Genomic DNA, 20,938 nt, shown 5'->3' with positions numbered 1-20,938 from the left:
TGGTAATGCTCATAGTCTTAGGCAGAGTAACTTAAATCTGTGAATCGTCAGAATTTTTCTACAAGCTGAGTACTTCCAAGAAGGGAAAAATACATATGCATGGATAAATTTTAACTTCAATTGAATAAACTTAATTTTACCCTCTGAAGTTCAAACAAGAGTACAGGTCACAGGTACCAACAGGGGGAAGAAAGTTAAACCAGTGGAAATAAATATAAATATAAACCAGTGGAAATAAATATAAATATAAACCAGTGGAAATAAATATAAATAAACAACTTCTTTAGGATGTCATAAAGTAATCTTTGGTTTTTACAAACCTGTGGATTATCCATGTACCATACAAAGCTGTCTTCTCTGGTATCCAGGATAAAATACCGTCGAAGAAATTTCCCACTGTTTTCATTTTCTTCAATGTCTAGAAAACCACAAATGCGATTCTGTCGATCCACATAAGGCATTTCTGGGCTTGAACATTACACTGTAGAATAAAAACAGTAACAGTAAGCTCCTAGGAAGAAGTAATTTCTAAGTGAAGATCAAGATTAAACTTGGACTTAAATCTATTCCACAAGCAGCACACTTTCCAATGTATGTGAGACCAGTTATCAAGAACTCACACCAACATCAGACACACTGGCAGAAAGCACTTTAGGGCTTAAGTTTGCCACAAATGTGCACGAAATCCAACTTCAAACTGGTGTGAACAAAGGAGAGCCATTCTACTCAGTTAATAACTCACTTGATCTCCTTCTAAAATAAAACCAAGTGTGCTAAAAATTAGCCACTCAAATTTTAATTTCCTCACAAATCAAGATGACCTAACTTTTAAGATTATTCATGGTTTTAATATTTTTTTAAAGATTTATTTTTTTGTTTGTTTTAAGACAAGGTCTCAAAATGTATTCCTGGCTGGCCTAAAACTCAATATGTAGACCAGGCTGGCTTCCAGCTCACAAAGATCCTCCTGCTTCTGCCTGATTTATTTTTAAGAGTGTGAATATGTATGTATGTATGTATGTATGGGGGTGTGTACATGCAAGTGCAGGTGCCAAGTTCAGAAGACAGTGCCAGATCCCATGATGCTAGAGTTACAAGCGGTTATAAGCTGCCTGGTATGGGTGCTAGGATTCGAACTTGGGTGCTCTTCAAGAACAGTACGAACTTAAACCTGGGAGCCATCTCTCCAATCCCGTAGAATATTTTTAAATTCACACAATAATTAACATTCACTGATCACTGCTATATGCTAGCCTCTGTGACAGTTTCTTTTCTAAGCATAATCTTAATCTTCAAAGCAATCCTATGAACAGGCATCAGTATTTCCACTTCTCAGAAGTCAAAACTGACAGGGGAAGTGAGCTTTCCAATTAAGATAGCAGGAAGAGGTTGGCAGTGGTGGCGCATGCCTTTAATCCCAGCACTCAGGAGGCAGAGGCAGGCAGATCTCTGTGAGTTCAAAGCCAGCCTGGACTACAGAGAGAGTTCCAGGCCAGCCTGAGCCATATATGTGAAGAGACCCTGTCTAACAAACAAACAAACAAAAGACAGCAGGAATATAACAAATGCTTAAACATATACTCCTAGGATCTAGACTCCTATCAAGCACTCTGTAAACTGTTCAAAATAAAATGAATCAGAATAAACAGCTAAACAACAAAGAAAGATGGACCAGGTATCCGCATTTCCTGATGGAAGACATTCAAACATCACCTGTGAAACCAACATGATAAGAAAAGATTTTATTTAAATATGATTGAGTTACATTCTTTGATTGAGAATGTAGATTCTCCTACAGTCAACTACTAGAAGACAGGAAGATACTCAACTGCTCCACAAGAATTCAATCAGCAAAAGCCAAAAACTGGGAAACAAAAGGACACACAATCCAATTTCTTCAGAAAGTAAAGAGGAGAGATTTAACTTGTTAGAGGAGTTAGACATGGCCTAGCAGTTAGCAGCACTGGCTGCTCCTCCAGGACCATGGTTCAATTCCCAGAACCCACACGACACTCAGAACTGCTTGTTACCCCAGTTTCAGAGGATTTGATGTCCTCTTCATCCTCTGCTATGCACTGCATGCCCATGGGGCACACACACATATTCAGGCAAAACACTCACACAAATAAAATAAAAATAAATCTTTAAAAGTGTTACAGTACTCACTCAGCATGTACAAGGACATAGGTTCTAGCCCCACCAGTGCAAAAAAAAAAAAAAAAGAAAAAGAAAAAGAAAAAGAAGCCTCAAACATGGGAGTACAAATACAACATACCTCTATCAGATAACTGATATCTAAGAACAGTTAATTATTACAACTCAATAAAACAGACAACAGTAAAATGGGCAAAAAGCTTAACATATCAGCTCAGCTAGCAAAGATGTACAAATAATGATGCTCATCATTATTCAGAAAGATATGACAGACTTCTAAAAACAACCCTGAGATGCTCTTAACGCCTCCTAGGACAGCCCAAACAAACTAACAAAGCACCTAGTACCTACCCACTGTCAGGGATGAGAGACAAGCAAACTTTCATACACACTACTAGGATGCAAAATGCTCTACCAACTCTGAAAAACAAGTCAGCAACAGCTTCTAATAAAGTTAAAAATACATACAATACAAACCAGAAACTCTACTTCCAGGTATTTATCCAAGTCAAATGAAGGTCTGTTCACTCAAAATTCTGTAAGCAACTGCTTACAGCAACTTCACTCTTAAGTGTCAAGAATCAGAAGCAACCCAACTGACCTGCTGCTGAGTGAGCACAGTGCTCTAGCCGGTGCAATGGAGCTGTACACTTGGAAAGGGTGAACCACTGATGCACAGAGCAACAGTAATCTCATCTGTACTGTGCTATGTGAAAGAAGGCAAACTAAACATGCTGTGGAGACAGAACAGATCACTGGGCAAAGAAGAAGCTGACTTCAAGTGGTAAATTTAGGGTGAAATCGAATGTTCTGTACCTTACTTGTGAAATTCAAACTATGCACTTAACAGAGCTATAAGGTCTACAAGCCACAGGACAGAGAAATCAAGCTGGAACTGAGTTGTAGAGTCCTTCCCCCTGGCTTGAGTTCACAGTGCTGGAAGTTGCTGTAAAGGCTGCTAAGGAAAAAAACAATCAAGATTTCATCCACCTGTAGACCTGTGTGCTCTAACACTGAGCACCAGGCAAGATATGCCCCCTGGAGCAACAGAAGCCACTATTTTAGGGATAACCAACCACTTTGTGATTGAATTGAAGGCCTGCTCCACAGGAAGGAATACACATCTGTTATAACCTGGTCAAAAGCCTATTAATGGAGAGGCCAGAGGTCCAAAGGGAGAATTTACTATACCATTGTTGCCCTAAATGGACATGTTGTCAAACTACCATAAACTCACAGACGAGTGCCATTGGAAGCCTAGGACCAAGAAGTTCCTTTTTGCAGAAGGCAAGAACACTTAATGCAGAAGCTCTTATCTGGCCAAAATGCCAAGAAATAGTACCTGTTGAGAGCTCAGTCCAAAATAGGATATATACATCACCATCACCTCTCAAGACCCATTGAAAAAGTAGGGGTGAGCAGGGCGGTGGTGGCACACGCCTTTAATCCCAGCACTCAGGAGACAGAGCCAGATGGATCTCTGTGAGTCTGAGGCCAGCCAGGCTACAGAGTGAGTTCCGGGACAGGCTCCAAAGCTATACAGAGAAACCCTGTCTCCAAAAACCAAAAAAAGTGAGGGCGAAAGGAATTAAAGAACTGGAGGGAGGAGGGCAAGTGCCACAAAATATTGCCATCCAGACATGACACTGCCATTGCAATTACGAACAACAGCTATGGATACCTTCACAAGACTAGGTCCTTCAACATTCCATCATAGACAGAAGAAGCACCTATGGGGCTCCATCCTTTCCTGACAAGCTTTCCTGCAGCCACTGGGGGACTAGTTGGAGAGATTAAGGAGTTGAAAGAGAAAAGGTAGAGGGTAATGGGTGTGAATATAACCATAATACACTGTATATATGTATGAAAATGTAAATGATAAAAAACATATTAAAAGAATGAACTTCATGCAAAGTAAAAAGAACAAAGTAGCTACCCCACCATGATAGAAAAGATCACAGTACTTGGTTAGGGAAAGGACCAACTACAAAAGACTTAAAAGATTTTTTTGAGGGGTGCGTTTTGATTGTGGTAATTACACAGTTGCATACTTATGCCAAAATTCACAGAACTGTACACTAAAATAGATAAAATTGATTGCAAGTAAATAACATTTCAGTTATCCTGAGTTTAAACAAATAGTAGCATACGTACTCAACAAAATAGCTAAAATGAAGCAGACTGGCAATACAATGTATCATCAAGAACATAAAATATCCATAATTTATTTATATATTGTTGATGGGAAATAGAAAATAGTAAGCCACTTCAAACATAGTTCTACCCTATGACCCACTTATACCATCCCACAAATTAACCCAGGAGAAATGAAAACATGTAAACAAAGAAAGATTGATGATGCTTACTTAGAGCAGCTTTATTTACAGGCTATAAACTAGAGGCAAAGATGCCCCTCAGCAAGTGAACTGATAATAAATGCAGCACAGCTAAATGATGGAATACCAGTTTAGAGCACAAAGTAATTACTGACATGCAACAATTTGGATGAATCTCAAAATCATTATTATACTAAGTAGAAAAAAATCAGGAGCCGGGTGGTGGTGGCACATGCCTTTAATCCCAGCACTCAGGAGGCAGAGCCAGGAGGATCTCTGTGAGTTCAGGGCCAGCCTGGTCTACAAAGCAAGATCCAGGACAGGCTCCAAAACTACACAGAGAAACCCTGTCTTGAAAAGGCAAAAGGGGGAAGATTAATATAAAAAAGCAAATTTAAAGGTTAATAGTAATCTTGAGCCTGGTATGGTGGTATGCATATTTAATCACAGCACTTGAGAGGCAGAGGCAAGCAGATCTCTGAATTTAAAACTAAGCTCATCTACAAAGTGAGTTCCAGGAGAGCTAAGGCTATGAAAGAGACACTGTCTCAAAAAAACAAACAAATAAGTGAATAAAACAATAACAATTTTAAGAAATCACTGATGAATAACTACAAGTAATTTTTAAAGAATTTGAATGGCAAAAAGTTATATGCATAAGCAAAGTCAAAAGAATATGTTTGCAACTTATTTCACAAAGGGCTACTTTTCATTGCCAAGAAATATCAAGGAAAATATATCAAAGGTTCGTCAAAAAAAAATGAGTCAGACATCAATAGATACTACATAGAAAAAGATACAAGCAAACTTTGTGTGCTTCCTCACAGAAAAGCACTGTAGCCTGAGGGCCTAAAAAAGGGCAAACAGAAGAGAAACCTCTCTACAATGTATCTGAATCTGAAGTTCTGTGAACTCTTTGAAAACATGAGAGCAACAGCAAATCACCACTGTGTGTAATCCCACCACTGAGTGAGGAGATGTAAACACCTCCAATGAACTTTCTAAAACCACCAGATGAAATGTCAGGGAGAATAATCATATTAATCATAACTTCAAAATATCACCCCACAGTTTTCTTACTAATCACAAAGAGGAAAATGTATTTTTTCAATGGAGGGATCTTACAGCCCTACCTTTACCAAGTGTTTTAAAATCTAATGAGTCCAGAAACTTGGTCTTAATGGATACGAATCTTCTCTCAGTAGAGTACACTGTACGATTCTACTGGTATGAAATATCCAGAATAAAGCAAGTAGATTAGCAGCTGTCTACTTATAGAAGGGTAGGCAGGAAATGAGGAAATGAAGATGGGAAGGTATGTGGGGATTTTTTTTGGGGGGGGGAGGTAATACAAATATTCAAGATTTTGTTAACAGCTATACAACTGCAAATACACTAAAAATCAATGAACTGTACGTTAAGCAGATGAACTACACTGAGCCATAGCTAAATAAAGTCTCTTTTAAAAATGAAATAATTATAATTGTCTTTCATCCTAGAGAGCATCAGAAATCCGCAAGGGCATTTCCTTTCCCAGACCTGTGAATGATGGTATGGTCTAAGGCTTCATTTCTATTTAAACCTGGTCTCTTGGTGAGCTCACTTTCACATGTCTAAACAGTAAAGGTTCCAGACTGGTACCTTCAGTTTTAAACATCCTTGGACTCTAGACACTGCCCACACTATAGAATCCACTTACTTCCCTAACATACATCTCCAACTCACAGAACTGAACCTAGACACTCCCCTCATAAACCTGACCCTCTTGTCTTGTCCATCTAAGAAAACTAGCATGCCCTTCTTCTAATAGTTCCAGCAAAGTATCTCAGAGTCACGCTTGATTAAAGTTCTCCCATCTCACTCCATGTCCAATACATCAATAAATCCCATTGGTTCCATCTTTTAAATATATACAGATTCCTTCCATTTTCCAGTCTTGCTGCTACCTGGATTACTGCATGGACTGCCTTGCTTCTTAGTCTTTGCCCCACCAATTAGTCTTTTGCAACCAATTCTCAAAACTGCAATCAAAGCAATTCCATAATTTAATAAAACACAATTCAAGTGTTTACTCAATAAGAACAGATATTTACCTTTTTTTAGGTGCTGTTCTAAATAAATATTAGTTTAATCCTTATAATAATACTACACACAGCCCACAGCCACAGGGTTGGGAAGAAGCAGAGCCAGGATTCAAATCAGGGGAGCCCATGTCCCCTAACACTACATAGTATCTCTTACTACTCAAAAAAGCTGCAGTAAAGTGGATGCCAACCTCAGCTGTTTAGTAAAATGACCTCCAAATCTCTGAAAACCCCAATGTCTTGGATGGCCTGATGATGCCCAACTCTAGCCCCTCAAGACTAACTATAGAGGAAATTCTGGGATTAAATCCAGTCATCAGTACTTTCCTGTTCACCCAAGGCTTCTAAAACACTGTCATTTCAACAGGATCTCAAGTCACTCAGAGCAAGAACCTGGGCCTTTACAAAGACCTGTTCCCTGCCGTCCTATTACACCCCCCACCCACCCACTCATTCATCTGCCATCAGACTAACCAAACAAGCTCTCAGAGCAGGGCAGGGAAGGACCTCTTAGCTCAACTTCACTTCCTTTAGTGAAGACATTGCTAAGACCGAAGTAAGCTCCAGTTGCTGAGCCTCCAAACCAACTTCTCATCCCCCCCCTTACCCCCCACTTCATTCTTCTCTTTAGCACATATGACATCTAGCAGACGAGGGCTTATTTTTTTTACCTGCATCTTGTCTATTTCCCCACTCTGGAATGCAACCTTCATGAGAGCAGGGATTTTTGTTTTTGTTAACTCACTGCTGTTTCTCCAAAATCTACAACAGCATGATAGAAGGTGTTCACAAACTCCCTTCTGAATGAAGTGTGAAGTAACTCATAATTACTGCATCAAATGTTCAGGGTTTCCAGATACAAAGCTGGTTTTTCCTCATCAGATAAAAAGTCATGTACCAGACTTAACTGGTTTGTTTAGTTGACAGAAAGAAAAAGGCCCTAGTACTATATTCATATTTGAATTTATAGTCTCAGCAAAACAAGTATCAGGAAAAACATATAATTACATGATCAACCCACCTTCTCAAACCTATTTTCAGTTTGATACATGTACTAAGGCATAGGTGGATTTAAAACTCAGTCACAAATTAACATTCACAGTTGCCATCTCATCAGTTGGGAACCAAAAAGCAAGGAAAGACAAAACAAAGATCAGGCAGAGGAAGAAGGAAAAGGAAGGAAAATGTAAATGTTATTCTGAAAGACCTCCCCAGGCCACAGATCGTCACAGCATTTGTTAATCAGATGTTCTATGGACCAGAATCCCACACAGACAAAGCAGAAACATTCAGTTGTTCTCCCTTACCCATGGGGGATGGGTTTCAGGACCCCCACTGACACCACGGTCTGTGCTGCTCAAGGCCCCATGTGAAGTGGCACAGTATTTCCACATAATTCACATGCCTTCTCCTGCTGCTGCACAGCACCTCTAGATTACTTAACAACACTGAACACATATAAATAAATATGTATAGATATATAAATGTTAGTATAACAATATGACAAGAAAAAAACCTATACATGCTTAGAACCGATGAAATCTTTTCAATCTATGGGTGGCTCAATTGTGGACAAAGAGTCTACACTGTACAGACATCTATACAGTTAACCATGGCTTTCACCTGTCACATTAGCTCTCAGGGCTCTGGCACTCAAGGTACCACCTTAACATCCTTTTCTTCAGTAGAAGCAACTGACAGAGAAGAAAGAAGTTTTCTACATCTTCAGGGAGAACAAGACAGAAAGTGTTCACCACATACTCTACCTCCCTGAGCAAGGGAAAAATGAGAATGGAGTATTAAAAAAAAAAAAATTAAAATAAAAGCAGCAGGGCACAGAAAGGCAGTCTTAGGCAGCCTACAAGCAAAGAAGTGAGTTTCTAATGGACTGTGTGGGAATTGTAGGCATACCAGTACTCAAGTGGTCTCGGCATTATCAAAAAACCTGACTAAAGAGAAAAGGATCCTTAACCCTCCTCATCCCCACATAGGGAACAAGCTGGTGGAATGAGGAACGGAAAAGGTTTGGCCACAATAATTTCATACACCAAAACTGTGCCATAGGGAGTGCAAAAATCTCACCAGAAATATCAGCTTGTATCTCAGACCTGCTATCATTAAGGAGAAACAGATAAGGAATAAGTGCATTTTTCCATTCTTCTGACCAGTCCCTTATCCAAGCAGATCCCCAAAGAGAAATAGCAAAAGGTTACATGGTAGCAAATTGCAATCCCTCTGTATCCCAAGAGCTTTGGGCAGTAAGTGGCCAGACTCTGGGTAAGAGAAAAAAGGAGTTCTAAACTGAGTATCAAGACTGAAGCTTTAAATTGGAATAGATTAGACTAGAGCTTTTTTGGGGGTAGGGGGAGTTCTAGACAGGGTCTCACTATATAGCTCTGGCTGTCCTGGAACTATGTAGACCAGGCTGTCCTGGAACTCACAGAGATCTGCCCGCCTCTGCCTCCCAAGTGCTAGGATTAAAGGAGTATGCCACTACACCCAGCTCTGATTTGAGCTTTTAATAGCTGTATTGATAGAAAAACTATAGTTACTCGTGGGTATGAGGGAAAAAAAGAAAAATCCTTCAAACATGACTGAAAATAGTGAACATTAAAACTGTCTTACATTTTTTTGTCACCAGCTCAGACGTCTCAATAATCCAATGGCATATGGACCTGCATAACCACCCTTAGTAATGGGAGGGAACTTCCACCTAACATGGAAATTCTCAGGGAGGATTTACAGTACCCACTAAAAAGCTGCATCAGAAGTCCTCTGAGGTCACTCCTAACTCTAGCACTGCTAACAACTATCTTTTGGAGTGTAAAGCTATCAGACGGACAAGTCGATTAAGAGTTTTATTTGGAAACAGTATTTTATTCTAAAAAACACTCAAATCCTAAATGACTCTAATTTTCTTTTACATTTAAGAAAAATTCCAGTTCAAAGAAAGTGTGGTATAAAAATCGCCAAAACACTATCATTTAAAAAAATCAAAGCTATTCAACTTGTCCAATGGCTCATCAAACAAATGTTCACTTAAATACATTCTAGGAATCACAAATGTACATCTTTTTTTTTTTTTTATCACATAGAACCTACAAGGAAAACTACTAATCCTTAAATTGTTCAGTTACTCTTTAATTGTAACAGAATCCTAGTTATGTAGCAAGTTAGCAGCAGGATGTCTTTTTTTTTTTTTTTTTTTTTTAAAGACAAGTTCTTTCTATTATGTGGCTTTGGCTGACCTTAGTCCTGCAATTCACTATGTAGATCAGGCTGGCCTGGAACTCACAGAGATCCACCTACCTCTGCCTCCCAAGTGCTGAGTTTAAAAGCAGCCTCAACGGGATGTCTTTTTCTTATATGAAAACATTCCATACATGTACTTCTAAAAACAACTGAATATTATAGGCAAACATCTAAAGCTACTTAATGTTTCTGCCACATGAAGTAATTCCATGCACAAGTCAACCTGTTCTCAAATACTGCATACTCACGAATAGCCAGGATAAATGAATAAACTAATAAAACTAAAACTTGATGTTTTTCTCCTACTGAATCAATCTTATTTTATTATTGTGGATCTGAAATAATTTCTGAAATTTTAAATAAGTCTTGATATGTCAAAAAACGCATTGCTTGGGCATATGGGAGGTGATTATTTGTGTATCTTCAGCTCATAGCTGGCATCCTCTGGGTGCTTAAAAGCATCACTACCGCAGTTCTCGAAACTTTTCAGTCAAAGCAGAGCCGCAACAAGCACATCTGTCCAGTCACTACAGTCTACCAAAAGGCCATCTTCCTCATTCTCACACAACAGCTATGTAGACAAGAACAAGTGCACCCCACACAACATGCCCAGGACAAAGTCCGACTTAAAACACACTCATAAATTAGTTCTTAGATTTCCTTCTGGCTTACAAGTTATACAGGGGGGGAAAGTGGGATTTGCAATCTGACGAGGTGCATAATAATAAAGAACTTTCATTCAGCCTTAGGCCCAGAAGTCAGTTTTTCAGTAGAAAAGTACACATAAAGATGTAAGTTTCTACGTTTCTCCAGTATCTTCCTGGGCATCGCCCACACATCTTACCCCATCGTTGAATACTGCCCACAATAACTGTTTAAAGAAAAGGCTCCAATGCTATTCTTAACATCCTTAAATACTTCTAAAAAGGTCCTTCCTGCTTATGAACTCATGACCGTTTCCTCACAATTGTAGACTTATCCTGCCCTACCGTCTCAGCCTCCGCCAAACAGATGTACACAGTACCTCTTTCCTATTTTGCTACACTGCTAAACCCAGACAGAAAAAAAGATACAAACCTGCTCCTTTCCCCCAACAGCAACAGTGAAACCATTAGTGAACAGGATAAGGGAGATAGAAGGCAACTTGTCCATATCACTTCCCTGCAGTGGCTTTACTACAAGCAGATTCACAGTATGTGCCTCGACACAGGGTTTTTTCAGGAGAATCATCATTTGACACACTGTAGGGTTTATAACACTATAAAATAAACTATTAATTTAAATTCTGCCTGATTTAATATTCCTGTTTAAACGTATCCCTGCTCTTAAAAAAATTAGCTTTCCCTAAGAGAGTTAGTACAAAATATGGAATATTTAAATTTAAGGAAAAAATGCTTCGCCACATGCGTGTTGGCAAGAAAAACTTTAAGACGCACGCACTGTATTCAAAATGCATGTTACTATTTTTGAAATAATAGTTCCTCAACTCCAGCTGTAAACTAAAAATGGTTTTTCATTTTTACCCGCAAAGCCTGAGTTACTCAACTTTCTCCTAAACTTTGCAGTCGATTCTTGCAGTGGCAGTCAACGCAGAAAGCATGGACGCTTGCGCCTAGGAGGGAAAGAAAGCAGACTCCTCTACAGTTTTACGATAAAAGACAATGGTATAAACCTTGGAGTGGGCTATTTGTTCCAGCCATAATGCACGCAGGAAATAAGCTTTTCTAGTTAGAAAACTAATTTACAAAGGGCAACAACTTTATTAGAGTACAGAAAATCTTATTAAAATAGGTAACAGCCAACTTATCCAAGCAAGTATTAGAAAGGATGGGAAGGCGCACTCGAAAACGAAATGCCATAAACCACCTGTTCCTTAAACCTGTCCTCGGGACCTGACCCCAAACAGCAAGTCACTTTCTGAACTGACTTGGCCCTGGGTCGAGGCTCTCTGCCCGGGTGTCGTAGCAGAACAGGGATTCTAGCAAAGGCGGAGCACCACGACCAGCAGAGCGCTTTCAACCTGACACCACTTTCTTCCCGGACGCTCTCCCGGGTGGGTCCATAGAAAGCATCTGAAAGGGACCCCCAGCCGGCCAGAGCCGCTCCCGAGGCTACCCTCCTCCAAGTCCGAGCCCCGGGTTCGGGTCCCACCCGCGTGACCTTGGCCGAGGCACTCCCAATCTTGCCACCCGCTGTCCGCACGCGCGGGGAAGCCGGGCTGTACCGGAGCGAGCGGCAGGGATGAGGCGGACACGGCCCAGGAGCCGTGCCGCTCCGACAGGCGTCGCCACCGGGATCCGGGACAGGGGCCGAGCCGTGGCAGCGAGAGCGAGGACCCGAGGGGCTGTGGGCCTTGGCGGGGACCCGCACGGAGGGCCGCGGGGCGCAAAGGAGCCGGTGCACAGGTGAGCCCGGTCTCGCCCAGGTGCACGCGCTCCCGCGGACGTGCGACGGACGAGGCGCGGCCCCGCGCCCCCTCAGCAGCCGGTGGCCGCCTCACCCTCGCCTCGGCCCCGCGTCCCTCGCCCCGCTTTCCCCTTCCACACACCCACACCCGAGCTGCGCGCCTCACGCCCCACTTTACCGCGGCCTCCAGCCCGGAGCACCCGCGCCGCCGCGGACCCGGCTCCTTCAGGCACTCAGCTGCCGGGAGCGGCGCCCACGACGGCCCGCCCGCGCACTGCGCACGCGTGCACGCGCCGCCTCTACCCCACCAGACGGCGACTGAGATTCCGGAGCGGGCACTCCCAGCCGCGGGCACTACAAGTCCCGGCAGGCTCCGCGCACGCCCGGCGGCGTGGCGGGCAAAAGAATCGGGCGTCTTCCTAGTTCTAGGGCGGTGGCTCGCGTCCGCGCGCGGGGCGCTGGGTCTTTGGGCCGCGCTGCATCTTGGGGCTTGCAGTTTTCGAGGACCACGAGGCTTGGCTTGGGATGTGGAACTCCGGGTTCTCTGATGTCATCACCTAGAGCTGCGAGGCGCAGGGATCTTTAAAAATAGGCTTGGTTCCTTTGCAGATAATTTTCAAGCGGTCCCCGCAGTTGGCTCAAGAAGCATAAAATTCACCGGTTGCGCACCAGTTTTTCACTCATAACTATTTCTTTCTCGAAATGCAATTTCGCTTCATCCTTATAATGGTGTTAATAGTGTTAAGAGGCCAAAGAAATTTAAAGGATTGGTCAAAACCCGTTCAGAGAGATATTTAGAAATACTCAACATATTTGTTGAGCAACTACAGGGCATGAAGTCTCTGCCCTCGTGGAGCCTGTGTTTCGTAAGGGGAGCTAGCCCTTTACAAAGTACAATACTTATAGATATTAATACACGGGAAAGAAGAGTGGGGTTCAGAGACAGGAGAGTCAGGCTTCCTCAGAGAGGACATCCTGTCCAGCAAAGTTCTCTGAGGAAGAGGTATTTGAGCTGAAACCTGAAGAAGGAGAAATATTCAAACACGCAAAGAACTGGAAGAGAATTTGATGTGCCACCTTTCACAGTGAGTGGCACAGTCCAGACTCTGAGACGTTTGAGGGTTTTGTGTTCTTCGTATCCTCTCTCTACAGCTGTGGATCATGCCCTCTCACTAGAAAATCTTTATCAACACTTCTCATGACACCCTTCCTCTGCTGTGTACATGAAACAACCCTAGGTTATGCTAGTCCCAGAGCTGGGTAGAGGTGAAAACTAATTGGCAAACTGCCCTGTGGCTGACTCTCTGGCTCCTCCTCGCCAGCTGCTTTACATCCAAGATGATCAGCATGTTACCTTCTGAGAAGTCTCAGCTGCACAGCCTTGCTGAGGACCATCTGTCTTTTCTTAGGGTCCGAGCAGCAGACTCATCTCATCTACATAATGGCTGGAAGAGTCTACAAAGTAGTCAGAGCAGACACTTTTATTTGGTCCATTCACTCACTGGGCTTTTGTCCATCTAACTAAATATATAGATGGCATTTTAAAGAAGTTTTCACATAGAAATCCAGACATCACCTGTCTGATTTTTCCAGGTTTTGGAGCTTCCTCGATTCTTGAAGATCTGAAAGAAATCTCTGGCTTTTCAGCCCTTGGAGCCCTAGAAGATTCCATTGGAAGTAGTTAGGATATATTAAACAGAGTGCTTGTTCACATTTCTGTAACAAAATACCCCAGAAAAGCAACTAAGTTAGGAGGGCTTATTTGGGTTCACAGTTTGAGGGTATGGTCCATCATGGCGGGCAAGGCATGGCAGCAGAGGAATGGGGTGGTTCATCACACTGTATCGGCAATCAGGAAGCTGAAAGAGATGAACGCTGGAGCTCAGCTCACTTTCTACTTTGTATTCATTCTGGGACCTCAGCCCATGGACTGGTGTGGCCCATATCCAGGGTAGGTCTTCTCTCCTGAGTTACACTGCACTGGAAATTCCCTCACAGATACGTCCTAAGGTGTTCTCTCTCTCGCTCTCTCTCTCTCTCTCTCCCCATCAAGTTAGCAATTAAGATCAACCAACCCAGTGTGAAAGTCAAATACAAGTTCAGTGTCCCTTTGTGAAAAACCAGACCGCCAAAGCAGTGAACCTCTGACTCCTCTGTCCCTGGTGTCGACCAGAGAGCCATCCCTCTCCTGGGTTGTCATTACCATTTGACTGAGTAGTGTGCAATTGCATAACAAACCCTAAAGCTCATTGGCTTTGAGAGCTAAATATATATACAATGACAGAAACCAGAAAAGTGACTCAGTTTGCCCAATGACACACAGCAAAGTAATCCCAGGGCTACTTCAAGGTTGGGATCCAGCCAAAACTTGATAGCTCTTGATCTGCCTTTAAGTGCAGAGACTGAAGGGGGGTAGGTGTAGGTAATAGAAGGTTCTCTGCTCTTCCACTGCCCCCCCTTTTTTAGTTCATTACATAACAGTACTTTCAGTGTTATTTAAATAGAAAAAGGGCATAAGCATGTGAAATATTCCTCTGCTGAGGTTAGACTCTGACGGCAAACCAAATGAAAGTAGACCCAGTGAAAGAACCGAGGTGTGCTGAGATACCTCCTAGAGCCAGTCTCAAACCAAGGTTCTGTGACTTACCTCTGAAGCATAGATGTCCCATCATCACCATGCTTCGAGTGGAGACCATACTTGACTGTTTTATTCCAAACACTCCTTGGTTTCTTCCCATACACTTAGAGCATGACATTGGCCCCTCTGATAAAGCCAAGGAGATTGGATTGGAGAAGTCAGAAGACTGGTCCAAACGCAGATGGTGTTACTGGCTGTCATTCTCCTTGGTGATAGCCTTTGACTTCCTTTCCCCAGGAACACTTTATCATCCCTTCTCTGCTTTTTACTTTCTCTCCTTCGCAGTGCTCATATATTATTTATACAAACAGAGGAGACCATCACATACCTCTCTCACTAATCTGATTTGCCTCCTATCCCACTAGAATAGAAACCCTACCCTGACCATGTTTGATCTAATGTTTAATTCACTGCTGTTCTCTCAGTGTCTGGAACAGAAACGTGTGCTAAACAATGTCACAAGCCTCCTTTCCTGCTGGAGCCAGAATCAGAAGTCAAACCACAGGAACAATTCCTGATGTAAATCCCTGTCTAGCCAGAAGTCAGGGCCAAGGTAGAGCAAGGATTAAACATGAACAGAACACTCTCTGGACCCAGCTCTGTTCTGTGTTTCCTCTGAAAGCTCGGAATCAGAGAGTTAAAAAATCAAAAACTAAAATCTAAAACTACAGCTCTTCCCTGATGTTTGGTGTAAATGTAGAAGTAGAGCCAGGAGAGAATCGGGGCTTTGCCTCTGCAGCTGCAGAGTGGAGAAGCTGGCTCCTGGCTCGCTGCCACACCCACACAACTGGCAATAAGCTATGATAGGGAGGTGGTTCCAGGTAATTACCTGGGGCTGGTCGGGTTAAGGGATTTGCCTGGACTACAAATGAGGTGGCTGGAGTCTCCTTCAGGAGCCACATCTTGCTCAGCACAACCCTGCTCCAGGAATGAATGTGAAGGACTGTCCTGGGTTGATGCCTGCCCAGGTGCAAGACTAGTGAGATTTCCAATTGGGTCAGCAACCAGCCAGAATCCCAGGCCCACAAAGAACAAAAGAGAGAGGAGGTGGGGGTGGGAGAGAGACAGAGACAGAGACAGAGAGAGAGACAGAAAGACAGAAACTGAGAGCAGGAGACTAGCTCTACCACCTGGAGAAAGCAAAATTAAGTCTCCTGATTTCTGGTCATCAAGCAACCAGGAAAGAGCATAGCCCTCCACATCTGGATCAATGTGATATAAAAGCACCTAGTGCCACTAGAGTGCCCAAAGTCTCTGGCCACTCTGGGGTCTAGGAGCTTCTAGCCACATGAGACATCTGGTTATATTATAGTCTAATTCTTCTGACCACACATGGCAGTACCAGGGCTGGAGAGAAGCCCTAAAATTGAGCCACTCAGATTGTTACACATTATCCAAGCCTGTGCCCTCCTGCTCCATTCAGACTTGAAAAGCAAAGCTTTCTAAGTTCAAGCTCACCATACAGCTATGATTAGGTTGCTCATAAGGTAATGAACATTCTGGAAGGTGAAGGCTCTTTTCAGAGAAAACTGAGAGAGACTCTGGGAACTGGGAACAGCTGCATCGTGGCATCGCACATCGTCAGCCTATAGGAAATCCCTCTCAGAGCACAGCCACATGCCTGTCCCACTTCAGCCAGACTCCAGCTGCAGTGAAAGCTTGTCGGCCTTTCCCATCCATCTCACCGTTTACAAGAAGTGATCATTAGCAACCAACAACAAGAGCTAAAGCCTCGAGGATCCCAGCGGGTTAAATGCAGGCTATGATCTGCTTCCCACTAAAGAGAACGTGGAAACCACAGCTTTTATCCCGATCCCATGGCTGCCTTGTCCCATCCCAGAAAAGGACCACAAGGAACCTGGGTTCTACAGTCCATCTGCGTTTACCAGCTGGATGACCTTGGCCATTACCTGACTTCTCTGAGTGTTAATATTGCTTCTTTGTAAATGGAGGGGATAATAGTTCTTCTTTTATGGTTTCCTAGGGAGTCTTAAATGAAATAACACATGTAAAGTCTGGCCCACAGACTGGCCCATCCCTGTGAGCCAATAAGTAGTTTAGCCCAGCTTCTCGGGCTACTATGGACTCTACACTCACCAGGAGACTGGCATGGGATTGGCAACTTGGGCCTTGGGGAGTTGAGCATGTCTGGGGAGAAGGGCCAGGTAGATCCCGTGTAGAGGAAGTAGAAGGACGCCAGAGACAAGTCTAATGATTCTGGTTTGTCTTCTCAGGTCCACCCTGCTATCCTATCATGGCCACAAAAATAAGCACATATACCTAAGAGAGACTAAGACTTGACTTTGATAGTTTCACTATTATCATCCCCTATGACTCCCTGAGAAACACTTTAAACTTAAAAGACCCCCAGGTTGCTCCCTCCTTGACAACTGGCCCGCCCCCAGCCACCAGCAAAAGCAAGTCTAAATCCAGCATTCCTTCACCGACTCCCCCCCCCCTCCCCGCATGTAAACACATCTTTGTTCGCAGCTGGCATTTAATAACTGTACTTTATAGTGAGACAAAAGCTGCAATCAGCGTCCAACAATGGAAGCTGCAGTCAGTGCTGAACAATACCTCCAATTCCCTTGGTGATCTCTCCCATCCGCAGCTGTGAGAACCAGAAGTTCAAGCGTGAATTCCATTCACCATTATTCACCCAGCCCCACTGGGGCTTGTTTGAATCACGGCTTTCCTGCCTCCTCAGCGGGGCTTTCGAGGGTCTGAGATGGCATGCCAAGCCTGGGCCAGGGCCAAGAGCAGGTGTACCCGCAGGAGCTGGCTCTGAGAAGTCTGTACAGTGATCATAGAACAAAGCCAGAGGGCTCCCAGCTGGAGGGAGCATCCCTGCACCAGCACATTATGCAAGACTTACTCCAGATGAAAGAAGACAATTTCTGAGGACGCTATGGTCTCACATTCCAGAACATGTCCAGCTGCTGGCTGCTGTACCCAGGTCCTGCAACCTTGGAGAAGAGAGGTCGCTGAGACTGCTCCAGCCAGTGCCAAGGTCTCTGCTGCACCACAGTCACTAGGGCCCATTAACACAGTTTGGTCTGAACCCCTGGCCACTTTTTTGTTTTGTGTAGGTGAGGTTTCTTGTAGCTGAGGCTGACCTCAATTTCCAGATGTAGCCAAGGATGGTCCTGACTTTCTGGTCCTCCTGTTTCTACTTCCTAAGTGCTGGGAGACAGGCCTATGCCACCACACAGCGGCTTACATAGTGATGGAGATTGAACCCAGGACTTCATGCATGCTGGACAAACTAAGCAACATCTTTATCTCTTATCTTTCCTTCTTTCTTTGAAATTTGTTTGAGATATAACTTAAAGTCTCAAATTATTAAATATAAAACTCAAAAAGCTGTATATACTACCCAAGATATACTTCCAATATTCTTCAAGACTTCTACGGCAGCTGGAGATAGCCATTCTTCTGGCTTCTGTCGTCTTAGAGTGCTTGGTTTTGCCTGTTCTTGAACCTCACAGAATAGTATTAGCACATTATGTTATGCAGTCTTTGGTGGTCTGAAATCTTTTGCTCAACATTGTTTCTATGAATCAAAAATGTCATTGTGTAACACAATGCTGTGTTATATTGCACTTTGTGAACAGCGCACAATTGGTTCTTCTACTATGGGACATTTGAGGTTCCAGTTTGAGATGATGGTGAATAAAGCTGCCTCGAACCTTCTCATGCAATGCACCTCTTTTGTGGACATTTGTGCTCTTAGCCCCTGGGGGTTAAGTGGCTTTGGTAGGTCATCCAGTAAGGGTGCCTTCATCATCTTGAGAAATGTAAGAAGCTAGTGTTAGAGTCTAGCCCCTGCTTGCATACAATCTGCCCATCTCACAGATACCAGCAGGCTATTTTCTGTGAGTCAGATCAGACTTGCCTGCCGGATACTACTCTTCAACCTGGGAAGTAAGTCTGTATCACAGGGGTGCCACATTCTGTCTCCCACCCACTTCCCAGCTCCTGCCTGGGAATCTGAGAGCCTGGCTGCAGCCTCGTGCTGTAAACACTCCCCTCATCCTCAAAAGGGATGATGAGGCTTACCCTGTGGGCTCTGAGTCTTTGGAGAGGCCTTGCTACACTGTTTCAAGCCAGGTGCTGGGTGCTAGGCCCTCAGAGTCCCTGTCATGGTTGCCCCTTTATGTGTCCACAGAGCTAATTAACACCTCTTCTATTAAATTCTCTAGGCCCCCAGTACTCTGTCTTAGTGTCCTCTTGAAGTCACTTCCAAAACCCAACAAGCAGCAGCAATACTGCTCTCAGAGAGCTACCCCAGCTTCATTCCCACCAGCAACGCAGGGGCTGGAGAGTTGCTGTTGCTCCCCAACCTCACCAGCGCTGGCTGTTATCCATCATTGACCTTTCTCTCTTATCGTTTCAAGTGGGAACATCACAGACTCTAATCATGGTCTCATCCATCTTAAATATCTCCACATTACCACAAACAGCCTGGGCTCAAGGATCTTAACAGTCATCTGGTTTGCAGATGAAAAAAATAAAAATAAAAACATAAACAAAAAACAAAAGATAAGAAAAAGAAAGAGCGCAAGACCAGCACTGGGCTCCCTGCTCCTGAGCATAGGTTTCTCCCTAGCATGTGTGTCAGCTTTCTGGTCAGGTCTGGCTGAGCAAAGCTGGCATGATTTTGATGTGTCAGCGTCACAGGGGAAGGGGTGGGGGGAGCAGGCGGAAGTGGTGAAGCTCCTGGGCTGGCTCTGGGGGCTCCCACAGGGGTGTTTGCCAGCACCATGGCTAGAGGGCAGACAAAGCTCTCAGGTATTAGTACCTGGAGAAGCCAGGAAAGCAGCTGCTGGCACCACACTTTGCCCAGCAGAGCCAATCTCTTTGTGCATTCTCATTACTGGACCAACATCTTTTGGTCAACAAACAGAAGTCTGGTCACCTCCTTTGGTTCCTTCCTAACCCTCCTGGCCATGGTCAGCTAGTACGGAGTATTGTCAGGGATGACTCTCTCTCTCTCTCTCTCTCTCTCTCTCTCTCTCTCTCAAAGAATTTTACTTTTTATTTTATATGTATGTGTGTTTGTCTGCATGTGTGTATGTGCCTGGTGCCCATGAAGGACAGAAGACAGTGTCAGGTCCCTGGAACTGCAGTTACAGGTGTTGTGAGTCAACACGTGGGTGCTGGGAATGGATCCCAGTTCCTTCCCAAGAGCAGCAAGTGCTCCTAACCACTGAGCCATCTCTCCCAACTGACTCAGCCATCAGGGAAATCTACCCATCCCCCCATCTCACTATTCCTCACCTGAGCTGGGCCTTGCCATCTGTGCCTGAACTCCATATCAATTTCCCTCTAGAGCCAACTTTCATGTACAAACTCTATAGATCTGTCCTACTTAAAAGTGTTTCGTGGCTCCCAGGTGAAGCTCTAAGCCAGTGGTTCTCAACATGTGGGCCATGACCCCTTTGGGTCAAACAATCCTTCCAAGAGGTCTCCTAAAACCATCAGAAAGCACAGATATTCACACTATGACTCATAACAGTAGCAAAATTACAGTTATAAAGGAACAATTAAAACTAATACTATGGTTGGGGGTCACCACAACATGGGGGACTGTATTAAGGGGTCACAGCATTAGGAAGGTTGAGAGCCTCTGCAAGCTCAGCACAACTGTCTTTTGCTGTCTGAGTCAGCATAGGCTTTGCTACAGTCTGATAAATGGTCCCCAGGCTTAGTCTGCACAAGGCCCCTGTGTCAGAAATCAGCTCTACTGAGGATAGTTAGTGCCCAGTAAACCACACGCATATAAAGACTAAATACAGCACAGTTCATTCTAAAACCACACCTTTGAGAACATCACCACAATGGAAATAGTGAGACACTGACACCCCAAAGTGTAAAACTGCTCTTCTTCCACCCTTACCATTTCTCCTCCTGCTCCCCACTAGCTGCCACTGCCTGTATTGATGCCTTTTAAGTTTCTAGACCCTTCTATAAGCAGAATCATACAGTAGGTACTCCTTGGTATGTGGTTTCTTCTGCTCACCTATTTGAGATGTAATTGTATAACCTGTACCAGTAGGTTCGTATTG

The 20,938-nt window shown here is 43.7% G+C and overlaps 1 protein-coding gene across 5 annotated transcripts in view; it reads right to left on the bottom strand.

The window, feature by feature from the left end:
* Plekha1 (pleckstrin homology domain containing A1) overlaps window positions 1-12,622 on the bottom strand; it is a 49,772-nt gene extending 37,150 nt beyond the window's left edge. For 2 of the 5 annotated variants that reach the window (XM_036204106.1, XM_036204120.1), the window contains exons 1-2: window positions 12,411-12,619; window positions 321-481 (exon numbers count right to left, since the gene is read on the bottom strand). In XM_036204106.1, coding sequence (XP_036059999.1) covers window positions 321-461 — 141 coding nt within the window. In that variant the 5' untranslated portion in view covers window positions 462-481; window positions 12,411-12,619. Of the gene's footprint in view, window positions 1-320; window positions 482-12,410 lie in introns of those variants that run through there. The other 3 variants (XM_036204131.1, XM_036204113.1, XM_036204138.1) reach the window with 3 other exon arrangements.
* Between the last annotated feature and the right edge of the window lie 8,316 nt (window positions 12,623-20,938).

Source organism: Onychomys torridus, chromosome 1 (genome assembly GCF_903995425.1).
Source record: "Onychomys torridus chromosome 1, mOncTor1.1, whole genome shotgun sequence".
Taxonomy (NCBI): Eukaryota; Metazoa; Chordata; class Mammalia; order Rodentia; family Cricetidae; genus Onychomys; species Onychomys torridus.
The sequence above is the reverse complement of the archived record's forward strand: the minus strand, read 5'-3'. Positions and strand labels throughout refer to the sequence as shown.